Here is a 26,291-nt window from a genome sequence, read left to right on the forward strand (position 1 = left end):
ATTGTCTATTTAGCTTATTCTTTTATACTAACCCCGATATTACAGTATCCAGTTGATATCTTAAGATTTTCCGCGGCGCACAAGATACATTTCGTGAACCTCCACCTTGTATAGTTCACTTTGACAGCTATCATAACCGTTCACTACGTGTATACAGAGATGGTGAATCGCGATCTCAAAATTACTGCGCGTTCCAAAAATCATCAAAAAAAAAAGTGTTGCAACCTTTCCGTGAACGACTGTACACAAGGCTTTAGGGTATATATATATATAGCATTTCACTGCCCATGAAAACCCACCATAAGTGTCGATGTAGCCAACCGTAGCCAATCGCAGTGCTTGCACTCTATGCAATCCGGAAGATGTTCCCCATCTGTCACTCTCTCTCTCCTTTTCTCTCTCACTCTCTTTTTTCCTTGTCCGTCTCGCTCTTCTTCTTGGGATAACGATTAGGCATATACCGAATAACATCGATCCCGATTTCTAGAACGGGGTCACCACCAGTCACCACGCAGGGGGCAACGATCCAGTACGGTGCGACGTCCGCGAAAAATAGATTCGCGCGCGAAGCGAGCAAGCTCGTCCGTCCATTCGTCGACGATCGCATCGTGCGAGACGCCGCGCGTGTTCCCCGTCGTGTCGCGTGTTGTGTTTACAGCAGTTTACAGTGGTTTACAGCGAGCGTCGAGGAGAGAAGAGATTCACCTCGCGCGCCTGTCGCTGGTAAAGTCTATTCTCGCGGATTCTCGCATTGACAACGACCTCCTCGCGTCGTGGACGCGTCCACGTTTCGCCGCTGTCATCCTATCCAAATCCAATCCTATCGCGGTTTCCCTCCCCCGTCTCGTTCTCTTCCCCCCTTCTGTCTCTCTTTCTCTCTGTGTCTTCCTGTGTGCGTGTTGCTTTCTCCGTCTCTCGTTCCCGCACGGTCGAGAATGACGGGCCGCACCGCTTGTCCCCGCTGGCGACGGTGCGTCGTTTCCGTCAACGTCCATCGCGTCGACGACGCGGAGTGAACTTCGCGTAAGCGCGTTCGAGCCCCCCCGAGTCGTTGGAGCCAGGCCAGCCCTGGAAAGCAAGGAAGATGGATGCGACGATAGAGCGGGAGTGCAGCGCGTTGGGTGGTTTGTTCCAGCAGATCGTCACTGAAATGAAGGTGAGAAACGTCCGTTTCACTTGGGCTCGACCGACCGCGCTCGACGCTCTTCACATTTTTCGCGTATGCGATGTTCGGTCGGGGCGATGTTTACTTGGCCCCCCCCCCTTGGTTTAGAGATTTCATGACCCTTAGATTTTATTCCGTTATCCCACTATGATTGGTTCACAGATTTTTTTTGTTTTGGAAGGAATGATATTTTGGATACTTTGTATTATAATGTTTAATGTTGCAAATGCAATTTGCAAGACGTATAAAATATATCAGATCGTATGAGTGAAAGTGGAGCAACTGCTGTTTGAGTGTTTGCAGGGAATAAAATCAAAAGTGTTCCTCTTGAATGATGAAGAGAAGAGAGAAACGACAGCCTATGTTTCATATGATTCTTTTGTTTTGTAAGACGTCTGTTTATAGTTCAAAGCACTTGCAAATGTCACTGTTGTCATGACAAATACTAATGTTCTAATAATGCTAATGTTCTAATTCTCTCCATTGTTCATTTTTCATTGATTTTTCTGTAATTTCTTGTGAGAATAAATGCTTCAATTTTAAGCACAAGCAAAAAATCTCAATATTGTTATTTTATTGTTTTAAGTGTTATTAAATTTTTTTTAAGGAAACAGGAGCAAAAGCATTGATTCTACTTTATTCGTGCGAGTTAGTTTCTCCTATGAGTCATAGGCTGCGGTCCACTTGCCGCTACAAATGCTTCGAAGCATTCCTCTTCTCCTTCTTTCTTCATTGAAAGCATTTGTAGCGTCAAGTGGGCTGCAGCCATAATATTGCATTAGGAAATATATTCTATACTAGTATTTTATATACACACATACACACACATATTATATATATGATTGAACAAAATGTATGGGCGTGTATGATTACATTATCTCTTACCAGTATATCAGTCTAGATTGCTGTTTGCCTAACACTATAGAAACTAATATTAGAGCTGTGCCAATATCAATAAATGGAATTGAACTTGCATGCGTTATAACACTTTGTTTCTTTTTATAGAACGGAGCACCACTTTGGGAAGATTTGATTTCGAAAGCTACCAAGTTACACGCGAGCTTGAGGTGAAGAGATTTGTATAATTTCGAATACATTGTTATTATACTTTATAATAATTACGCAAGTTCAAATGTATAGGAAATTCTTTTGTGCTTAAGATTTTTCAACGGTATATTTTATTGTATTTATTATATATTTATGCTGTCTTCAACGTGTTAATGTGAAAGATTCTACATGTTTATTTTATGTTGTACTTTTGATAAAATAAAGTTTGAAAGTATTCAGGATGCTTTAGACATTTTTATCTTTAACATGAGATATATATTATTGCAGAGCTGCCATCTTGGCTATTTCCGCTTATCTTGAGGCTTTTCAGAAAATAGCAGATGCTGCGACTAATGCCAGAGGTAAGTCCTAATTGATTAATTAATGATAATGAAACTTTTATTGCCTATATAATTCTGTACCTTAGAGGTAAAGAATCGTATTTCCAGGTTTTAGCAAAATAGAGTTAATACATTTCTCAATATACCAGGAGCTTAAATTGTATAATGGTAAAGGGTCTGTTATAATTAGTTTTTAAGATACAATGTGTATGTGTGTTTAGAAAAAGTCGTATTGAAAATTGTCATAGTGTCTTAATTTTGGGTATAACGTGTTATTAGCAGTTGCACTATTAAACATGTCAGTTAAATTACTTTATTAAAAACTCAAATCAAGTTGCTTATTTTATTTTATATCTAAAAAATACACCATTTCCCTATCTAAAACTTTAAACCTTGTTTTCTCTGAATTCATAATAATGAAGATACGATTCTTTACCTCTAAGATACAGAATATAAATTGTTAAATGCATCAAATACATTTAAATGAACAAAATAAAGTAAATAAATGTTGAAATGTTTGCTATTAAGGTGCAACTAAGGAAATTGGAACAGCACTGACACGAATATGTCTAAGACATAAAGCGGTAGAAACTCGTATGAAATCATTTACTAGGTACGTTAAAATGTTCTGTACAGCTTAATTAAAATTTTTTAAAATTTCCATTCAGTAATTTCAAAACATTCTTTACACTCATATCTACTGTTTGCTTCTTTCAAGCGCTATTATGGACTGTTTGGTGCTGCCTTTACAAGAGAAATTGGAAGATTGGAAGAAGTCTTTAATCAATTTAGACAAAGAACATGCCAAAGGTTAACGATTGTAGTACTCTGATAAACTACATTTTCATGAAGAGTCGTTCTTCTGTAATCCGATATCTCGCTATTTTTAGAATTTAAAAAGGCAAGAGCGGAACTAAAGAAACGTTCTACCGACACTCTGCGTCTGCAAAAGAAGAAAGCACGAAAGGTTCAAGTTCACTTACACGTTCAAGGACAGTCTCAAACCCACGGGACCTGTTCCGATGTGGAGCTCAATAGGATGCTAGAGTCATCAGCAGCGGTTGTTCAGGAGAAAAGACTGAGTTTAGAAGAAACGGAACGAAAAGCCGTCCGTGCGGCCCTTCTCGAAGAGAGGGGCAGATTTTGTCTCCTTGCCCGATTCCTGAAACCCGTACTCGTTAGTAGATGCATTCTAAAGATATACACGTATATACAATTCGTTAACCAATGTACAAAGGCGATGATATATATAAATGCATAATCAACCGTTTAGGACGAGGAGATAGCGATGTTAATGGAATTGACGCATCTGCAAGAGGTCTCCGATCAATTGCAAAGACACGCCGCGTCGCCGCATCACTTACCGCCTGCATCCGAGCAGGTAATAACGGACATAAAAGGTTGCGACGTTACTCAGTGGTCATTGGCTACGCCGCCGTCGAGTCCGTCATTGTCTCTCGGATCGAGGAAGAGTTCTATGTGTTCGATCAGTTCTCTAACTAGTAGCAGTAGTGGATCTTGTAAAAGCCATCCGAGCCCATCTGGACACCCGTGGCACAGATCGCTTTCTCAGGTAATTACGCGCCGATAGTATTTTTTGTTTCCTCCGTCTTTTTCTTCTTTCTCGGTTTTCTCTATGGATTGATCTATTAGATGTTTTTTATTTATGTCGCATGACATAGTGACACCGTTAATGCATCAGCTGCAATGCACCTAAGTAGTTACAAACATAGATTTTATAGCACGAACTAATCGCTACATTTGCCCGCCGAGCTTATTGTATGTGGTAGTCGATGTTGTACTCATTGTAGCCAGTTGGTGTCAGGCCTGCCAGCATCAGCGGCATTGCAACGCTGCGCCACTTGACCAGCGGTAGTTCCCGTGACTCCGGTTTTACATCACAGGACACATTGTACAACCAACCGATTTCCGAACATCAGGTAAGGTCGTTTAGCGATTAGCAGAACTACGATGAGTAGTCTTCTCGGGACGGACGATGTGTGCAGCGAAAGCCAGTCGTCTCTCTTCAACAACGAGCTCTTTAAAAGAACATTCAGTTTTTGACTAAATATCGATTTTATAAGTTTCAAGAAATGTACACATTAAAATTTCATAGCACAGTGTAGAAAATTCAAAGTGTAAGACCTTACAAATTTCCACTGCCTAGTGATCATGTTGCTAGATTTGCTTATGTTCCCAGTTTTGAACGAATTTTGTAGCTTAACTTTAAGAATGCATTTTCGTACGTTATTTCTCATTTTGTTCCGCATTGTTGGCGGTCGATTAAAGAGGCGGCTCGTGTTTTTAGGTATCGAATGTGTCTTCTCTAAGTAATCAAAGTACCGGTTGCACTGTAACACGACCCGTGACAACTTCTACTTGGCCTGATTTGCAGGAAACGTCCGCTCAGTACGACCGGCAAAATCCGAGTGCGGTGAACGAACGGCCACATACTATTTCCTCTGGTAAGTGAGATTTACATACATGTTCGTCATGTAATCGGGGGCTCGATTCTTGAATTTATTCGTGAGAGAAACGTATGCGAAAATTCTGCTCTTACAGAAACGTTGCAAATTGATTGGTTAAAAGCTATGCGATAGCCAATCGACTTGCAACTTTTCTGTAAGAACAACATTTGCACATACGTTTCTCTTGCGAATGAATTCAAGAATCGAGCCCCCGATTTGCTAATTTCGATTCAATCATGTTATTTTTTTCATCTATTTTAGCGTACGAAAAGGGGCATCAAAGACCGGCGCTCAGCGTCTACACATTCCAAGCTCCGGATCGCGACGGTAGCAGTTGTTGCCACAGCCAACCAGCCTCTCCGGTTTCTTCTTCCTCTTCATGTTCTTCCTCGAATCAGCAGCTATCTAGGGTGCAGCTCCGTAGAAATAATAGCGGCAATCGTCCACCTATACCGAATAGATGTTCCAGTTTGGAACGACCGACTATTCCGGTGAAGAACGAGCCGCCTGGGAGTCCTCGAGGAAAACCGAAGTTACCGCTTCCGGCTCATTTGGCGAAAGGTTCGTATAACATCACTACGTATGTTTCGACGCTAGATTTACCGTTATAACGATTTTGATGCAGAATTGGCGACCCATCAGCTCCAACAACCGATGTATGTAAACATGCACGAGTTAGCGAATCTAGCTGCCAGTCGTGCTCAGGAGATGCAGCTTCCACTGCCTCCCCCTCCGGCATCGTTAACGGCTCCAGGAACTGTCAAGGTACATGAGCAAGTGCGACGAAGTGTACGATGTACAATATTTTAAAACAAATACTTTTGTCGCTTATGTTCCGTCGAATTGTACAGACTGACGTCCCGGAGAAAGACGCCGGCAGTCAAACATCCGAGTCCAGTTTGGAATCCAGCAGCGGATACGGAAGCCAAAATACTTTGCCGCATTCTCATTCGCTTCACAATCAAAACGAGAACACATGGAATGTATCTGGCGCCGCGGCCACGTTAACGACACGCAGAGGGTCGACACAGCATGTGAGCAGACCGCCGCCGCCGACAAGACGCACATCCACTGTTATCAACGCACCCCCCACTTCGTCCGTTAATGAAGATCGGGGCGAGAACGTTTGTGACGAGACAGAGAACCTTCCTCCTCCGCCTGCGTTCCTTCTCGAAAGCTCTTCACCCACAGTCAGCCCTACGCCTCAGAGGTAGAAATCGACGTTGCTCTTTTTTTTTAGTTGTAATAAATTGCTCTACAATTGAAGACTTTAAGGAGGTTCGACTGTTTCCTATATATAGTATAATTTTGTTTTCATGATTAAACAGTATAAAGGTAGTTTCAGAAATAATTCATAAACATGTTATCATTGAGACCGAAAAAGAAGATAAATCGCAATTTTGTCCCATTTTTATATTTGATATTGTTTAAATAAATTATTTAAACATGAAAAAATACAACTTAAAAAATTAAAAAACCGTGATTGCAATTCTCGATGTCACAGAAGTGTAACATAAATTAATTCATTTTTACCGCATAGAAGCAGAGATACATAATATGATATTTACTTGGGGGGGGGGGGGGGGAGTATATCTATACATGTATATACAATTTCTGTAACTTTTAAAGCGAATATCTTAGAAACGCGACGGTAAATTGTTTTGCAATTTCACTCACGGTAAGATTATACACATTCCAAGACTTACACAAAAATTTCAAATCAGTAAGTTGGATTTGACCTGATAATCGAACCTCCTTAATACGATGATAATTTAATCTTTTTCCGTTTCTTTATACAAGTCCGCACTTCTATCTAATTCTTTTTTTCTTCTTTTCCGTTAGATCCATCTCGGTTTCCGAGACGGTAAGGACTCTGACCGAACTCCGTCATACGCCAGCCAGTCCGTCGCTCTTACGGAAGGCTACCGGACAGCAGCAGGCGCATAGTAATCCTGCGGGTGTCATTCAACACAATACCGTGCTACATATAACTCGTTCGTCAGTGGAACGCTCGGCTGCCCGTTCGACATCCCAAGAACGCGGATCTGTCGGCGCGCAAACGACCAATGTATCCAGTAATGCTACCGTCAGCCAAGCTGGTCAAGCTGCGGGTCAAGGGCAGGGACCGGGTGGCGTGGGCCAGGGATTCATGGCAGTGCTCAACGCTAAACTTATCGGTACCATAAGCAGCAATGCCGCGGCGGGCGTGAATGCGAGCGGCAGTCCGAAATCTCTCAGGAAACAGTCGCTCTCGGAGCAGCAGCAACAACAACAGCAGCAGCAACAACAGCAGCAACAGCAGTCCAACAAGAACGTCAAAGCGGCGGCTCCCGGCTTCCTCGAGACGTTGAACGCTAAACTGGCACAGCAGCAACAAGCCCTGCAGCAGACGGGAAACAACGGCACGAGCAGATCCGCGAGTATCAGGCGCATTATGGGTAATCGCGTGCCCATTATGGACCCTCTGCAAATGAGAGACTCCCTCATGGATCAGATTAGACGGGGTACCCCGTTGAGGAAGACCAGCGGCCCGATCAACGATCGTTCGGCGCCCAAAATCTACTGAGTAGTCCAGCAGCGATCTTCGCGTAAGTTCGTAATAACGTCGCGTTGCTTTACGAGCAACGTGTTGTTCTCATTCTGACATGATTGACGCGCGAGATACGATAAAAATCAGTCGGATAGAAACCAGTATCTTCCGATTCTTCATCTATATTTTTTGCGCATTAGTTTTGAATTTCATGCGTAAATGTACCGAGGCCGCCGTTTACGTTTATTGCGTCGCTGTAATTTTAGTCCGCCCGTTGAAATTTCCCTGATAACACGCAGGCTCCATATTAAATCGATATATGATTTATTGTACAATAACGAGGCGCGTGATTGAAACAACGCGTGATTAAGTAAGAATCGAATCGGGAGTAACTTTGCGTAGGTTTAACGGTGTTATATATATATATATATAGCGATTATATTGTAGCGTAATATCTCTCCGAAAAGAATGCAGCATGTAGGAAGATTTTTATAATGCGTATTAATATTTATAAAGGAAACTGATTTGATTAGGGAATTGTCTCATAAGATCCATACCGATACAACGACAATACTTCAGTACAACTTGTGTCTTATAGTTCTATATTTTTTCTGCTTAACACAGCTTGACACGAACAATTTTCTTATTGATCTATTATCGCCACTGCTTAGCCTATAAAACGAATATACGGATCCTTGCGATCCCGCGAGAAAGTCATACATAATTTAATATCGAGCTTGTGTATTCGAGTCGTGAAACTTATAAATGCATATCCGCGTAAGATGTTAAAGACGTTTACACACGAGTTTTTTTCATTTTTATATGAGAGGCGCGAGTCTGTTTTGCTAGTTTTTGTTTTTTTTTTAAATTTAGTATTCCATGTTTAACTTCGTCGAGATGGCCGTTTTCCGGTAGTGTATTCTCCGCCGTCGAGGTGTATCTCTCGGTTACGAATCGGTGATACATGTACTAATAGTATATACTATACGACATCTTTCTCAATGTCGATAAATGTTAATAAGCGTATGTGTCGCGCCTTCGCGAAGGTGATGTATTTTACGGTTGTCATCGCTTGCAAGCTACATTCACTGCGTTTCTTGGCGAGTTTAAAAGAAAAAGAAATGTGTCTCTCTCTCTCTTTCTCTCTCGATCGGGCGAACGCTCCGAAATCGAGCATCGCTCCGTTATCAAATGTTAGACGTCACGTTGTTAGAATATTCTTTTTTACATACTGTATCTTTATGCGCGTCGTTTTGCGTTACTCGTCGTTCTTGCCAATGCATGCTCGTCGCAAATGTACACTGCCTACTCCTGTCTTGGACATCCGCAGTCGAAAACACGTGTTTCAGTCATCTAACGCGAGATAGACGGCGAATATTGATTATTACTGCCAATTACATTCATCTTTTCATTCCTTACGTAGTTAAGTTCTCAATGGTATTGTAGCGAGCCAGCGCGATGGATAGTGTATAGTAAGCAATAGTATATGTTTATTTATTTCAAGCATTTAACTGTATACAGCGTGAATAAATAATAATACTTCCAGAGAATCTCTATCCATTTGATATTTAATAGCTCGTCCTTTGCAAAATACGGGGTTTAATGTAGTAACACACGGAGAGTAGATTCGATTAAAATATCGTTTTGCTGGTGGCAGATTCGATCTTATCAATGTTAAATGTCAAATGGACAATATAATCACGGATTAAAATTGTATTAAATAAATAATCGTACATACATTATAACGAAACACTATTTAATGTAGCGAGAATTCGATTCGGGTGATTGTTAACTTGTAATAACTATTACAATGCGATCAAACATGGGCAACAAATAAAAGATACAATACATGCGTTTGAAATTCAAAATATTTTCACACTCTTCTTGCTTGCTTCTATCATTCTCGTACGCGTGAAAGTAATTCAAATCGAATTCAGATTTTTCTTCGTTTAGAAAGGGGATCATTTCTTTTTTCTATAAGAGTGTCGCTTCTTGGCTCTCTAGGATCAAACTCGTACAGTAAATTTATCTGGAAAAATCAATTCTCAAATGTTTAAGAAAACTTATATGCAAGCTAATAATAGTAAAAAAAATTGACGTTATTATATGTACATACCCATTTTAAGGCATAGTGTACGTTCAAATTGGTAATAGGGAATATGACACTAGAGGCTAACATTTTATGGATGCATTAAATTACCCAATTATTATATCATAAATCGCTGTGCTTTATTTACAGTTTATTTAATTCATTAGTTATTTGCTATTCACAATTATGAGAGTTGAACGCATATAACTTTCGCTGTAAAAATGACACTTTATTTTATTACATATTGTGTTTACTCATCGCACTGTTAACGTAGAGTTTGTGATGTTGTGAGGATATGTTGTACGGAGGGAGCTGCAGAAGAGATTTGCGATGGAAATTCAGAGTGTATTCGACATTGATTACAATATCCTGTGTAAAATTTACTTCTTCAAACTACATACAAGGCGTGCTAAAATTAACGAGTCAGATTATAATGAAGAATTTCTTGGTTCAAATCGCCTTGTATAGATCTTATTGTACTTTAAAATTTAAATGTGTGTGTATTTAATTATTATACGCCTGAAAGCGATCGAGTTCTTCTCTCGATTGTTGAGTTTTGTTAATATGATACGTGACGTGTATTCTGTTATCTGTTATGTCTATTCGTATTTAGTATATTCTTGGCGGAACGCCGAAGATCAGTCAACCGTAGGAAGATTAAGAAATGCGCTATTATCTCGATTCGCACACGTTGCTCGAGCGTCCGTTATCTCACGTGGAACCCCACCAACCGGTGGTAATCCGTATATAGAAACCTGTTCGTCTAAGACATATCGATTATGCGAACTCTTAGCAAACTCGCCGTCCTCGAAATGCATCAACAGTGCCAGACTTCCAGCTGTAATATAATTCAAATTACAAATAACAAGATAATAATAGTGAATATATAATATGTAATAACGATAGTATATATGTAGTTGTTCTTGATTATTCTCAGTTATATACTTACGGTTATCTAAAGGCGGGCAAGAACAGTTGGGTCTTAAGACAAATGTGATCGTCGAATGCAGGCGTTTGACGTCTTCGTGCGACGGTTGTATATCTAATAGGAGTCTTGCCTTTCGCAATCGTCTAATCGCCGCTTTTACAACGGTACTGGCGGAGCAATAAAGATCATTAATGTTCGACGGTAGTTCGTCGGCGCATACAGGGCAGGACTCGTTCGAACCAAGAGGTGCTAAAATAAAAAAAATTAATCGGTTTGGTATCGCCATTTATAACGAAGAAGATTAATCTTGCCAATTAAGATTGATCTTTCCAATTTCAAAAAGAGTAAATATAATAATGAGTATAAAGTGAATTGAAGCAAGCGTGGGCTATACTGTACGTTATTTTTAAGATCCAAATTCTCTGAAGAAGGGAGAATCAAAACGTGATTTCAACTTTATATAATAATTTTCACGTCTATTAGTTTGAATTCACGTACGTAATGTTTGCGCATTGCTCAGATCCACTTCTATCTTCTGTTCCGTTTCATTAGTCACATTCAACAGTGGATTGTCGTCAAAATGTGTGATGTCGGGTTTCACGGAAACCGGCACGGGCCCTTCGACCCCTTCGGGAGTCGCCAGTTCGTGATCGACCACAACGAAGAGCGGATTTCCGTCGAAATCCGTCCCAAAGGAATTTTGTCCCTGTCTGATAAGAGTTGAGAACGGTGCCTCCATATCCTCGAGATCTATGCTAGGAGGTCCAAGCCTGTCGAAAACGGGGTTCAGATTGATGTCTGGTTCGTCCGGTGCCTGGCCGCTTCCAGCTTCTCTTTGTGGTACTGAGAAATTTGGAAAAGTCAGAAAATTGCGAAGAAAGCATTGCGTAAAAAGAAGATTTATCTCGAAAATAACGAGAACAATTTAGCCAAAAGTTTCGCCTATCAAGCTTATTATTGATATGCAATTGAATGTGATTTCGTAAAATATGTTTCTTCTGGAAATGTGTACTGGAAGCATACTTTACGCGTTTTTATTTAATCGCGTAAATCATTCAAGTATATAACTTTAATAAGAGATTTCGATATACTAATCCTCCTCATTACTCTCGAATTGTGTACGTAATTTTCATCAATTATCCATATTATCAGACATGATGTTGTTATTGTTAACTGCGCGAAAGTTTACAACGGTATCCATATCGTCGCTATTTATTTCGAAATTGAAATTTTCTACCGAAGGAACATCTTCGCTTCTAAATTGTATGCCGGTCACTGATTTTCCGTTGTTACTTTGTTGTGGAATTGCTCGGCCGAATCAGTTTGTGGCTTTGGCTGACAATGAAACACAGTGTTCTAAGTCGCGTTACCTATCTGCTCTATAGTTCCATTTCGATCGTCCGGGGTTTCGGCCGCTTTTTCGACTGTCTCCTCTTTTCCCACGGTATTCTTCTTCGCGTTGTCCTTGCCTATTTCTTGCACTTCTATTGGCACTGGATTAGGAATCTCCACTTCTTCGCTCGGAGTGGCACTGCTGCAAGTCGCCGCGAAGCTATAGCTCTGAAAAAATATATAATGCATATATATTATAAAATATACTTATTCTATATTTAATGATTATGAAACAATATATTTGTGAACTTACGCTAGATATCGTCAACTCCTGTTGGTAGTAATCGTAAAGTTTTGCATTCGCCGGTTCAAGTCTGTCCACGATATTTTCTCTGGTCACCGTAAACGATATACAGGTTTTCTGATTGATTAACTTGTCGAAGTAAATGGTGACGATACCGCGATCCTCTTCGAAACGTTTCACTTCTGCAAATATTCATATATTGGATGAATTGGGGAATAAATATTATCTTAATATCCCTTAATATGTGATAACCAATATTATTAGCATATAACAGCGACATCATCCCTTGGTTTACCCGGGCGTTTTTTCGGGAATTTTGAGATTGCTCGCTCGCGATGTACACAGAACCTCGATATTTCACTTACCGATTACCGATTTTATCCCTTGGTTTTTTAAGTGAAAAATCGAGGTTCTGTGTACATCGCGAGCGAGCAATCTCAAAATTCCCGAAAAAACGCCCGGGTAAACCAAGGGATGATGTCGCTGATCGGTAAGTGAAATATCGGAAAAGCGGAAATGACTCAATAGTGTGAAACTCGAGTAGAAAAAGACCGGTTACGACATGTTTAATCCATGAAAACATTTATGCGGTCCGATTTGAAATTAGAGGCATTTAGTTATGATTCAAATTACGAATATCAATTTCATCCGAGAGTAATAATTGGGAAAATGGATGCAATATGTGATCATTGTCAAGCAAAAAAGTTTAAAACTTAAGCACCTAGAATGTGTTATTCATGCGGAAAAGTTAAACTACCGTCTTTAAATCAACCACCCGACACACTCCTTATGTTTGTCCACAATAAGGATATTGAAACACAAATGAAGTCGTTTGAAGAAAAACGACTCCCGGGCGAAGCCCGGGTAACCAGCTAGTAACAGTATAATTGTGATTTCGCAATGTTTCTTATTATAAATATGATCGCTATAAAATAATTATGAAAGTAATGATTATCATTTATCAAATTTATTACAGAGTGTCTTAGATTTAACGAGCCACTTTTATTTGTATATTTATTTATAGATTTCTTTGATCAATTTGGAATTTTTCTTTTCGAAAAATTGTGACGTCTAATTTACGATGTCACAATTATCCGGATTGATTTTAACATATTCTCGGTTGCACACTCACTCGTAGCCGGATCCTCCAATAGAGAATGAAGACTCGTACGATCCGGGACGTATCCACTTATCATGTCGATCTCTAGCAATGCCATGTTACTTTCCCCATCTGCCATTTTATATCGCGTACAGATTGTAATTTTTTGCATCGAGCATTCGTCCAGCCATGTCGCGGGAGCGGCATTAACCGAGAGATCAAATGCTTCGGAGCCGGTTGCGCGTGCAACGTTGTATTTTATATTGCTCTGAAAAATTACGGTTTTTTATCAACATTTAAATGTTCTCAAGGGACCATTTCCCACTTACGCGAACTTTTGGCTTAAAGGAGACAACCAAAATCCTTGACCTCTTGAGTTTTGCTAAATTTTTAATGTTACAGTATATCCTATTCACTAATATAAGGTACAGTAACTCTGTCTAGAGGGAGAGGGAGAGGGAGAGGGAGAGAGGGAGAGAGAGGGAGGGAGGGAGAGAGAGAGAGGAGGGAGGGAGGGAGAGAGAGAGAGAGAGGGAGAGAGAGAGGGAGAGAGAGAGAGAGAGGGAGAGAGAGGAGAGAGAGAGAGAGAGAGAGAGAGAGAGAGAGAGAGAGAGAGAGAGAGAGAGAGAGAGAGAGAGAGAGAGAGAGAGAGAGAGAGAGAGAGAGAGAGAGAGAGAGAGAGAGAGAGAGAGAGAGAGAGAGAGAGAGAGAGAGAGAGAGAGAGAGAGAGAGAGAGAGAGAGAGAGAGAGAGAGAGAGAGAGAGAGAGAGAGAGAGAGAGAGAGAGAGAGAGAGAGAGAGAGAGAGAGAGAGAGAGAGAGAGAGAGAGAGAGAGAGAGAGAGAGAGAGAGAGAGAGAGAGAGTTAAATGCGCAATAATAGTTTATGAAATATTAATGTTAAAAATTTTTTGTGTGCATAATTGTTTTAAAATTCTGTAAAATAAACTTTAATTTATGTACTATAATTATATTATATTATAAATAAGAAAAATATAACTATATAATGACATTACAAAGAAGTACATCACAATTAACAAAAATACATTACATGACAATTAATCTTCGGTGTCGGGACTTTCAATTTGTGCACTATCAATATTATGATTATAATGTGTACACGTTTTTGGATAGTCATATCTATCATAGAAATATTTAAAACACATTACTAATTTACACCAAGCGCATTTTATGAATGCAACTTCTTTGCATAAACATGGTTTATTTATCATTGATATCGAAAGAAACATTTTGAACATTAATATTTCCTAAACTATTTTGGTTTAGGGCCAAATAGTGATCCTAAACCAAACCATTTTGGACAGAGTTACTGTACCTTGTATTAGTGAATGGAGTGTACTGTAACATTAAAAATTTAGCAAAATTCAAGAGGGGTCAAGGGTTGGTTGCCTCTTCATTAGACGAAATATCTTATGATATTTCTGTGAAAATGCAAAGCTACCTGCACTAAGACGCAGCCTTCACCCTCAGCGAAGATCTCGACTATTGTGGGTATTACGGGCAAGCGAATCTGCGTGAGGACCATGCGATTGTCGTTGTGCATTCTATACACCTGGTCCACCTCGCCGGCGGTCACAAGTACCGAGAGATCAGTGGCGTTGCTCGACATCGTGGTGGCGTACTTGGTGAGCGCCTCCAGGCCGAGCACAGTGTCCTGCGTGGACGTGAAGCCGCCCTCTGCGTTGCGTTGTTTTGACATCCAACGGACTGCCTTCAATGCCTCGACCATGTTCGTCTCGCCACCTAATTTCACTAATGACAGCACAGCGTACGCCGTCATCTCAATGCTCAATCCTAGAGACGGTTTATACTTGTCCTCCCACCAGAGAAGATCCTAGCGAACGAAAATTTGCTATGAAGATTACATCGACTGATTGTGAGATTTGTTGCCTCGCAAGAACTGTTTTCGTTAACATTAAAATTAGCGTCAACTTTGTTATACTTACGTTGTTCCGCGTGGCACGTTTCATAAGCGATTTCATGCTATTGTTCGCTTTCGGGTGCTCCAATAACGTTAAGGCGTAGGTGGATAAAGCTGCCGTGTACGTCGTACCGCCGTCGTCCTCCATTCCTTTCTCCAGGCAATGTAGAGCGTTATTAATGAGCGATGCTGTTAACGGTACGCCCGATTCTAAGAGCGAGATCAGGATATAAGCCGTTAACGCCGAGGAAGAATTGTCGTCATCTTGCAAACCACCCTACGAACACGTTTAAGGGTGTTAGGTATCACTTTTTGGAGGAAGAATCACAAATGTCGCTTGTAATACCTTCATATCCTTGTGGAATATCCTGCCGATCACAGGGAAGCATCCATTTTCCAATTGCTTCTTCACCATCCATTTTACAGAAATTTTAAGATCTCGTTCGTCGATGTGAATTATACTCTTCGCCTGAGCGAAAGATTTGATCACAAATGCGGTGAGCCAAATCGAGCTGCCGTCTTCCGAGCTTTCCGGACCGAACGCGGAGTACGAACCATCCGGATGTCTGTATATCAATTCGCGCTGGTATCCTGTGTCGCACGACCAAATGTAAAATCTATTCTTAATTGCGAATTAAATTCGGATCAAGATCAAAGCACGTACCTTTCTCCATATTTCTGATCGCTTTCGCTTTCAGCTCTGGGTTCTCGACTCCGGTCGCGTCCAAGTAGCCGATCACGTGGATGTTAGGAACAAAGAGAATCATATTTTGCTCGCCGCATCCCATCGGCAAGCGAACAAGATTGTCTAGATTTTCAAGGACCGGACCTAGGATATCTCCTATCAGGGACACGTATGCTCTCGCGCTTTCGGGCACCAAATCGTCGGGTAGATCGAGATTCCAAGTTATGGTGGAGTCGTCGCTAAAGTCCTTCGGACAGATGAACGCGGATTTCGTTATTTCCACAGGAAAGCCTTCCGGTAGAACCAGTATCGGCTTTACAATCACGTCCCTGAAAAAGTGTACAAATTGCTAAATACTGTCGAATGTTTTATTTACGATTTCTATAATCTTTTTTTTAAATATTTAACCAATTTTTTAAATATTTAAACAATCCAGAATTATATTTGACAAAATCATATTTTTCTTATTTCGATAAAATATTGGAAATTTTTAATTCCCCGATATATGTGTGCGGGTATGGTCTAAAATTATATTTTCGTCAAGTTCACTGCATAAAAAAAACTACGTATTTTTATAGAATTCTTAAATATTAATAATTGCGAAGAAATATTCGATTGGTTCCATTTACCGTGTATACAGAAGCATTTCCGGGCCGCATGGTTCAGCGTAATCAGAGTCGATCGAAGCGGAGACTGTGATATTAACATCGCCAAGAACTCGCGGTCTGAGAATATATTCGTGCACCACGCTGTCTCGCGGTTTTACGCAGAACGAAGCTACTGCGTGCGACAGATGCAAGTCGAGCCCCGTTGCATCTTCCAACTTGATCTTGACCTACGAACGTCAAAGCATCGTTCAATCAGTTATAATATATTGATTAGTTATTGTCATTGTGATTAATATGCATTTAACATCTCTCAATTAATTTATTAAGTTCTAGGAGGTCGTCTTTTTGTCTTAAATCTTTGTATAACTTAAATCCTAATTAAAATTTTTAGACTGCAATTGGTATTTAGGGATAAAAAGAAAGAGGTGCTCCGAAAATCTGTAGTTGGTGATAGGGTGGAATATATATCTGAAAAAAGATATAAAATATATGGAGGTAAAAAAAGTAAATGACCCCTGTCTTTTTACTAACAAATATATTTAATTAATAAATGATTTTGTCTACCTTTTTGAGTAGAATAAATCGATACAATTATTATTTGAGTAATCTACAACAAAAATTCTACTCAAAAAGGTAGAATAATAGACGAAATCATTTGATAGTTCAATATTTGTCAGCAAAAAGATAGAGGTCATTCATTTTTTTATCTCCACGCCAACTAGATTTTCGAAGCAACTCTTTCTATTCCTAAATACCAATTTGGTCTAAAAATTTTGATTAAGCTCCGAGTTACAAGTATTTAAACAGAAAAGCGCGTAGGAATCGATCTCCTAGGACTTAATCGATTATAATCAAAGACCGTGTAACGTGTAATGTGTATGAAAATATGACTCATCAATATGCAATTTATATTTCGTCACAATTTTTTTTATTAATACTGAATTTTATGAAAATTTTACGTGGGGTGCTTGAAGATAGTGGAACGAGAGTGAAACGAATGTCGAATGCTCGCGACTGTTGCAACTTACCGGTAAACTGTGTTGCATGTAATTAAACAAGGAAACTTTCATGCGCAACATTTCTCCGCGTTTCACGCTATATGGTAAGCTGTAATCGAGAAAAAACGGCTGGAATCCGGTGATGGTTGTCGGTGGTGCTATTCCGAGACCGTGCGTAGGTGAGATACACGCGGTGTATCCAACCCAATCGGTAATGGTATGAGGCAAAGTACGTTCCACCGTCACTTTGCCTTCTTTTCTGTAAAATGTAAAGGAAAAGAACATACATATAAAGCAATATTAATCAAACAAACGAAAGCCGAAGATGCTTTTTGTATTGTAATTGTATTAAAAAGTGTAAGAATAACTTGCTAATGTATTCTCTATAAAAAAAAAAAAAGGAAAGGAAAAAAGGAAAATAAGATAAAATTTAAAAATTAGTCGGGGAAACGATTATCACGGAGTTGTCTTTGATTAAAGATAATTATGCATATAGTAAGCTACGAATTTAAATGTATACCCTGTCGGCACTAATTCCCACAGCCATGTTTCGGGGAAGTAAGATCTGAGAGCAGGTTGATCGGGTACTTGATCCATATATCCCTGTTCGGGCCCCACATTTAATAATGGATACGCCATAGGCAGTGTCTTCGCCATTTTAAACATTCCTATCGAGATAATACGACAGTATGATAATTAATTAAGTTAGCTTAAGAAAAAAAAATTATCTATGGACAAGCCATTTTTCCTAAAAACGCACCAGCATCCGTTTCCAGCTCCGCGGATGCTGAGAGGAAAGGAATCGGGGCCATGCTTTTCAGGCTCACGTTCATACTCCTGCCTCTACCTCTGCGAAGCTGATGGCAAGGCCGCGTTTCGAGTATCAGATCACTCATCACGACGGCTCCGAAGTCCTGAAATACGGGGAAAGATCCAATGGACATATAATTGTCTTTCTTACAATCTTAGAATTTATTTACATTTCCAGAAAGTTCTCACATCGAACGCTTGTATGGCGTCCACGTAATTCACAAGCGCGCCGTTGTACACCGTTCTTCTTCTCCTTTTGCGTGCCCATGCGGGTGACTCTTCAAAAGCGGGAAGTGGCAAATGATCGAATTCCGTGTTGGTTGTTTCTTCGTGCGTTGCAACTGTGAAGGATTTATATGCCGTATCACGTGAATTGTTTCACGTTAACCGGATATCGTAATAACTTTACATTAACCCAAGTGGGATATTAGACAATCACATAAATATCCAGACACTTATTTCGTAAAAATGAGAGATCCGAATAAAAAACAGAAAAATAGAAAATCAGTTGCGAGTATCATATTTGAATAATAAGTTTATCAAGTTTATCATTATAGCAATTTGGAATAATATGCATTAAAAGATCTAATAAAAAATATATTAAGAGAGGAACTAGGGATTAATGCATTGTTATATTCGACTATCTGTATTGTGTCTTATCATTTTGTATACCTTTGCAATGAGTCCACGTCCAAATAGGACGCGGCTCTGGCTCGATATGGAATCTCTTCAGCTGCGCGAAAGTCTGATCAGCGTCGATCAGGTTCGCTTTGGCTCCTGCTAAGAAACGAGTCGACTTGTCGACTGCCGAGATACCGCAGAGAGACCAGGGGGCGGCTTCCACGTGGTACTGAGTGGCTGTTCCCGGGGTCTGAGCGTCGGTATGCCAGGCGGTCTTCACTTTATTCTCGAAGCAGTGTCCGACTTTGATGGAATACGTGGTAGCGACGACCTCGCCGTCCGAACGAACGTAGTATAGTAACAATTCGGAGACAGGTGCCATTGACGGGGTGATCTTGACGCTGAGGGGGAATCTGGAGAAACGAGAAGTGTCGATGTGAGAAACCTTGAAATCTACGATCCCTTAATTGTTTTCTAAATAAACAAAAGATAGTTCAGAGCGCGTCCAAAGGTTTCCAAAAATATATTTGCGGGATATTCATGAGATCGGCAAATAAAATATTATTTAATTGAAGTATTACCTATGAGCGATGGTACCCTGATCCGTCTTATTTCCTGGTGATTCGACGGCACCTAACAAGTTCCGGAATTCCGAATAATTCAAGACCGTATCTCTGGTCGGCCGGTGTTTCACGTGACCATATATTAACAAGTCCCCCTTAGAATTGATCGAGTAATGGAAGGAAATGGACTCGTTGGTTTTACTTTTCACCGGCACCGTGTACATGACGTTGAACGAGTACTTTTCACCGCAAACGATCGGTTGATAACCCCGGGCTACCGCCAAATAGCTATCTGACGGTGAGTACCAAGGATTCACTTCGATATGCGCCGACGGTTGATCCATGAAGACCTAATTACGATTTACAATAAATTATAAATGCACGAACGACCTTATGCTTATACAAAATGTTTTAAATAAACAATGTACTCGAAGATTGTGTCTCAATCTCTTCTTTAGAATAAATCGTCTTCAGATTAATCAAATAAATCATAAAAAAATAATCTAATAAAAACAAGACATTCTGTATATGTTCGGAAAGTATGTAACTCTTTTTTTCAAAATATGTAACAGCTGCTCGACGTACTCGCCAACGCGTATCCGGCGAATAGTATTTCGTGGGATAGTCGACACCGGTCGCGACGAAACTCAGCAGGACGATGTTCCTATGCGGCGGTGGTACGACGAAGTCGACAAAACCGTCGGACGAAGATGTGAAGTTGCGGCATTCAACCACCACGCGAAGCCATTCGTCCTTACCACGTACTCGCACGCAGAGTTGAATCTTCTCGTGCGGTGCCGGGGTGTCGTCGTGCCGCGAGACACGTAACTGTAAAAGAGATTTATTTCGTACTCCATAAAGATAGAGATCTGCAAGTCAAGGATTTTTTTTATGTCGAATCAAATTTTATTTCTTTTTTCGAATTTGAATCGACAAAATTTTATTCGAATTGAAGCGAATCGAATCGTTAAAATATCAATTTTAATTAACAATATAATTATTCGATCCAAGCCTATAGGTCTTTGACGGCCTTATATTAGTTTCTGTATACATATATGTCTATATATATACATATGATTTTTCCAACAAACTGCGCACCGATTATTTGTCGGACTTAAAACACAGTTATTGTTAGAATTAAAACCCTTCCCTCCCCGGAATTAAATCGATCCCGGGATCAACTTTAATTCCGGGGAGGGAAGAGTTTTAATTCTAACAATAACTGTGTTTTAAGTCCGACAAATAATCGGCGCGCAGTTTGTTGGAAAAATCATATGTATATATATAGACATATATGTATACAGAAACTAATATAAGGCCGTCAAAGACCTAGGCTTAATTGGATCGCATGGCTTTTGATTCTAGCAAATTGAGAGTTATCTCGCCAGTAAGTGAAAATAATTCAGCTTAGGTGTATCTTCATTCGACCCAACTGGCCAACTTTATTAAATAGCACGCTACGTTTCGACCTCGGGTTTAGGTCCTTATCAAGCATTACAAGTACAAACTATTAATTAGTTAGGCATAATGCCTGCTACGCCACATCTAAAAACTAATGATAAAAAATATTACGACATGTGACATATATAGTTCACAGTTAATAAAAACAAAGTGCTTACATAATTTGTTCGTTGATAATTAAAATATATAGAAGACCGTTGACACGGCATATTTGATCGTTTATAAAGAACTTGTCGAGTCGGATGCTTGATAAGGACCTAAACCCGAGGTCGAAACGTAGCGTGCTATTTAATAAAGTTGGCCAGTTGGGTCGAATGAAGATACACCTTTTGATTCTAATTGATTGTATATCGTTACGATCCTATTTCTCTTATTATTAATATAATTATTATTAGATTGAATTTTAACACGTAGATAATAAGAGAATATTTTGATGTGGAAAAATAATATTGATTATATAATATGAATTCTTTTTAAGGCAAAAAACATTTAAATATTTAATATAAAATTAATAAAATATTATTTAATGCATGTCTCAGTAATTGAAACAATTAGCCAAAAAATTATAGATAAATTATTAAAATACTCTAATGTAGTATCCAATAACATTGTCCAATTACGTACACAGAAATTCAAATATAATAATATATAATTTACTTTATTATCAATACTCATAGCTTACTATTTTTTATGTATATTCAAACTTTTACTTACAATTCGAATTAGATAATCAAAAATTAGAAATAAACTTTTTTATTGCTACTTACAATTAACCGCTTATGGTGAGAGATTTTAATACTTAATGCACTCACTAAATGCACTTATTAACATGACCGTACTGTTTTGGTTATTAACAGGAAATATAATTTTTATAAGATTGACAGTATATGATTCGTATAATTCGAACCATCTAGATTCGAAATTTTTGAATAGTTCAGATTCGAATTATAGAAATTCGAAGAATTCGAATCAAATCGAATCGAGTGAGATTCGTATTCGAATAGTTCGCACATTTCTACATAAATAGCATACTTTTATTCAAATTCATGAAGCAAAGATCCCGATCAAAGCTTATAAGTCTCAGAAGAAGTTAAAATGATTATCGATTACTTGCGATCTTTACCTTTCCGTGATATGGCAAACCCAGTTTAAAATATTTCGGCGTGTACGGCAGGAATTCCAGTTTTAGGGCCTGATGCACGACTACGGTCCGACTAATCGTCGTCTCTACTATGCCGGTACCGGTCTCGGTGAAATTAGCTATGAGGACGATATTGTTCGGTGCCACTTTCCATTGAGCGAGCCCGAGCACCGCGCCCGATAGAACAAATTCGGTGCAACCATCTGGCGAATCCAGCTATAATAATTGGCTAGTTTTAAATCCGTCGCGAGATATGTCGAATTTACATATCACATTACGTTTATAAAATATTTGAGTTAGATTTTTATAAATCAAATATGATTGGAATCATTTAAGTAGCGATTTTGTAACTTATAAAATAAACATTAATTTGTCGACCGACCGAAGGGGTTACTGACCTCCGTTTCATAATGTATTTCCGGGAGATTAGGCTTCCGTCTCCATGTCGGTATTTGAGGCGTCGATTTCAAGAGTAATTTACCCTTGACCGGTTTGCCATAACTGTATCTGTAAATAAAATGTAAGATAGTTTCGCGCAGTAAATGCTTCGATTCCCCGATTAATTATCAAAACGAGCATTTACTTAGCACATATGTTCCACGTAACGTTCTCCGCATCCGCGAGAATGTATCCCGGTGAAGTTATGGTCACTTGGAATCTGGGAAGGACATATTTCTTCACTTCGAACACGGTTGTATGGACCAATTGCGGTTGCGATCTCCTCTTTTCCACTTTAATTTTCCAGGCACCCTATAGCACAAATAAGAATTCTTAGCATTGTCGTTATCACGCTCTTCGTTACATGCTCTCGTTTAGAATCACGATCGTATTACCGGACTTGGTTCCGGAGATAGAGCGAATTTTAGTTGTGCCATTCCATTTTCGGTACTGACGTTAGCCCACTGTGCCACTCGCACCTCGGATGGATTCTCAATCCATACTTTTGGTATCTAGAAAGAGAGGCAAGCTCGGCATTATTAAATAAAAGTTCTTCTTTTCTTTCTATTTGAGTCTATAAATTAGAACTCTATACGAATAAATTGTCTCTCCTTAGAGAATATATCTGTACAGTAAAAGTAAAAAATCATATCTCTATTATTAGGAATTTAGAGAAAACAGGATTTAAAGTTCATTTATTATTTCTATTTATTATAGTTATATTTATTATTTCTATGAAAATTGTCAATACGATTTTTTCTAAACATTGTACCTTAAGAACTGGTAATAGTGGACATAAGACTCTTTACTATTATATAATTTAAATTCCTTGTGTATTGGAAAAAGTATTAACTCTAATTTTGACAAAACCTGGAGATACGATTCTTTACCTCTAAGGTACAGATATACATTATATTATTACTGTTGAAATATTACTACTGAAATATATTATTACTACTGCTCAGTTATTATTGCATTAATATTTATTTTATATATTAACGGATAGCGAGCGACGAACCGTTTTCTTCCATGGCTTCAGGTCGTGCTTGAGCATGAGGATTCTAATGTTCACATCTTGCCCGGGTTTATAGACCGGCTTATCTGTCTCGACAAATGTGATTAGGGAATCGTGCTCGATATAAACTTCCTTCTCCGTTTCCACGATGTAGTCGGGATATTTGTCGAACTTTATTTTCAGTCGCAAACGTCCGTTGAAATATTTCGTGAAGGGCACCGCCAGTTCTAGACATGTTTCTATTCCTACGAATGAGCAAACGAATTAACAAAGCCAATATTTGAATTTACTTACTTCTACTTTCCAAGCGTAAACGTTCGAGTAATGAAAAGAAGAAGAATAAAATATTTAATGATAGTCGCGAACAAATCGCTAATAGCATAAGGATAATAGCGTACAATTGTATAAGTTGATTCGCTTAATCGACGTGCCTATAATCGCGATTGAATTATAGGTATACCAACGCAATTCAAACTATTCGAGTTGAAATGATCGAGTTTAGGGTAGATATTTTTAATGAAATAGAAAATATTTTATTTTTGGTATCTGATACAGATACTTGCATAAATATATATGGATAGGCATATAGATTGCAGATTGCGCTTGTTGGCGCAAGTATATGGATACCGAAAGATGTATTAAGAGAGAAATATTTATACGTTAAGCATTTTAGATCACTGAATACTTCGCCAAGTTTACTACCAGCGTATTTTTTAGCGATTCATCAATAAATCTTTCCGCGCGTCCGCCGGCATCATAATACATATATATATATATATATATATATATATATATATATATATATGATAAACTCGGTCCTTGATCAAGCTCCGTACTTGTTGTTCACCCCGTGCCTAACAATGCAGATGGGTTTCCCATGTGATCCCGAGCGATTACTTATTTCCCCTTCGGAGAGAGACTCGGCTCATTTAGCTCCCCCGCAGGAAGCGGCGACAATTTCAATTTATGATTTGTTTAAAGCGTCCGATTCGAGCTGCGGAGGGAAGAAGGAGGAAAGACCGGGACGCGATTCATTGGGCGTAGCCGGGATTTTCGCCGCGCGAAAGTAAATTCTCCGTTAAACTCCTGCTCAAATGTAAATTTATCAATTTCCCGATCGTTCTTTAAAGATCGGCCGTTCGTTCGGGTAATCGCATCCGAAAGTATCCGAATCCGCGCTTCCTGTTGTCATCTCATCGCTACGTCCCTGAATTCAACATAGGAATCCGCGTGGTATTTTCGACGATTATGCGTTATCGCGTCGCGTGCGCGATAACACATCGGGTCACGTTCGAATATTCAATTATCCACAGGCGCAAATTGACCGTGAAACTCTCAACAGAGTTCTCAGGTAACAACCTGAGAAATAAGAGAACGTGCAAGTCCATCAGGGATCGTAGGATATAAAAAAATGCTAAAGGCCTCTATAAAATGACAAACAACCTGAAAATTCGACTCATCTTTGAAAACTCTAAAAACTGAGGTATTCAAATTTTACATTATAGGTATCTTTTTATGTTTCGTCACTTCTCTATGTGTGTTTCGAGATTATAATACCACGAGACCATTTGAAACAAAACTATCCAACTATATCGGATGGTATCATCGATTGATAAAAATCCGAGGAAGGAAAAAATGTACTTGCCTGTTTTGACGACGCCACTCGTCCTGGTCAGTACCTCGTCATCCACGCCCGTACCCGCTGGAGACAGCAACTCCAGGATAACGTGCGCCGGCGGTTCGAGATTGTGCAGCGACAAACAGCCGCTCTCGGTTTCGCCGGTCAAAAATCTCCTCGGCGCAGTAAATACATATCCTCTAAAAGAACAAGCCGATTAAACCACATAAACGCGAGGGACAACGAATACTGGTTTCGGGGGAACTCTGGAATAATTTCTTTTACGATAACTTGGGGATAATAATTACTTGGTGGATCAGTAAAGAATGCGACGTTTATTATTGTAGCGTGAGTCAAAATCACTCAAAGAAAGCCCAAGTTCCTTTATCTCTTGGTATTTAAACGGCAAAGCATAAAAGATGTGTTCAGCCACTTCGAGATTTTCCCAAGATTCGGGTTACGATAATTTAAGTATATCAGATATTAAACGTATCAATCAGATTTTTGCAATATGTACTGTTTTGAACGTCTTTAAGAGATCTCTTAGACTTTTATGGCTAGTTTCTTAACGGTATCTTATACCGTCGAGTTTATCGCGAAAAAAAATCGATGTGGCTATTATTAAATTAGCGCATAATAACGAGCATCGCGAGTATTAGTCTCGGTCGGTCGGCGATAACGGAGAATCTGCGAGAAGAGTCCGATGTCCGCGAACGCATAATCGATAATCGAGAATCAGAAAGAGAAAGAACTGGCCAATTGTTATCTTTGAAATGGGATTTGTGAAATGGGATGCTAAGGGGTGTCTTTACCGATTGGTAACCGCAGTCGCGTCGCCTTCGCAGGGTCGAAGGCATGGGTAGAACAGGCAGAGAAATGCGCAAGACACGATTGTCTTATACATTATCGTCTCGGGGTTTCACACCGTTTGACGCGCGTACTCGTGGTTTTTGAAAAAAAAAATCTCAGATCGTCACGGGCATATTAACGAGAGGCACGCTTCCTCCTCCTCGCGAGAGAAACGTTTGAGAGAGCGGCGGGGAAGCAACAGCCAACAGAGAGGCTGCGGACCGACTGAAGGCGTGATGTTC

The 26,291-nt window shown here is 39.5% G+C and overlaps 2 protein-coding genes across 6 annotated transcripts; one reads left to right on the forward strand and one right to left on the reverse strand.

The window, feature by feature from the left end:
- Positions 1-56: 56 nt before the first annotated feature.
- Positions 57-10,548, forward strand: LOC139768210 (uncharacterized). Of its 5 annotated transcripts, XM_071698164.1 has the most exons (14): positions 57-258; positions 488-1,156; positions 2,171-2,232; positions 2,501-2,574; positions 3,082-3,166; positions 3,272-3,363; positions 3,444-3,730; positions 3,827-4,126; positions 4,365-4,493; positions 4,862-5,018; positions 5,283-5,582; positions 5,647-5,786; positions 5,873-6,231; positions 6,864-10,548. In XM_071698164.1, the coding sequence occupies exons 2-14, from the start codon at positions 1,085-1,087 to the stop codon at positions 7,585-7,587; spliced, it is 2,781 nt and encodes a 926-aa protein (XP_071554265.1). In that variant the 5' UTR covers positions 57-258; positions 488-1,084; the 3' UTR covers positions 7,588-10,548. The 5 variants fall into 5 exon arrangements, with proteins under 5 accessions (XP_071554265.1, XP_071554264.1, XP_071554266.1 ...); XM_071698163.1 differs by lacking the exon at positions 57-258 and having other exon boundaries at positions 308-1,156; XM_071698165.1 differs by lacking the exon at positions 57-258 and having other exon boundaries at positions 308-1,156; positions 4,949-5,018.
- Positions 9,756-26,291, reverse strand: LOC139768208 (alpha-1-inhibitor 3). Its single transcript, XM_071698162.1, has 25 exons — positions 26,013-26,291; positions 25,228-25,400; positions 23,586-23,827; positions 22,963-23,079; positions 22,713-22,879; positions 22,528-22,636; positions 22,112-22,345; positions 20,113-20,355; positions 19,546-19,877; positions 19,016-19,377; positions 18,533-18,684; positions 18,294-18,447; positions 18,054-18,201; positions 17,564-17,792; positions 16,557-16,762; positions 15,907-16,256; positions 15,589-15,833; positions 15,268-15,519; positions 14,763-15,155; positions 13,337-13,571; positions 12,214-12,386; positions 11,939-12,128; positions 11,067-11,411; positions 10,590-10,817; positions 9,756-10,478 (listed from the first exon to the last, which is right to left on the reverse strand). The coding sequence occupies exons 1-25, from the start codon at positions 26,102-26,104 to the stop codon at positions 10,279-10,281; spliced, it is 5,571 nt and encodes a 1,856-aa protein (XP_071554263.1). The 5' UTR covers positions 26,105-26,291; the 3' UTR covers positions 9,756-10,278.

The sequence above is a fragment of the Temnothorax nylanderi genome, unplaced genomic scaffold (genome assembly GCF_030848795.1).
Source record: "Temnothorax nylanderi isolate EJ_2023f unplaced genomic scaffold, tnyl_v1.0 TNYL_tig0015_pilon, whole genome shotgun sequence".
In the NCBI taxonomy this organism is placed as follows: domain Eukaryota; kingdom Metazoa; phylum Arthropoda; class Insecta; order Hymenoptera; family Formicidae; genus Temnothorax; species Temnothorax nylanderi.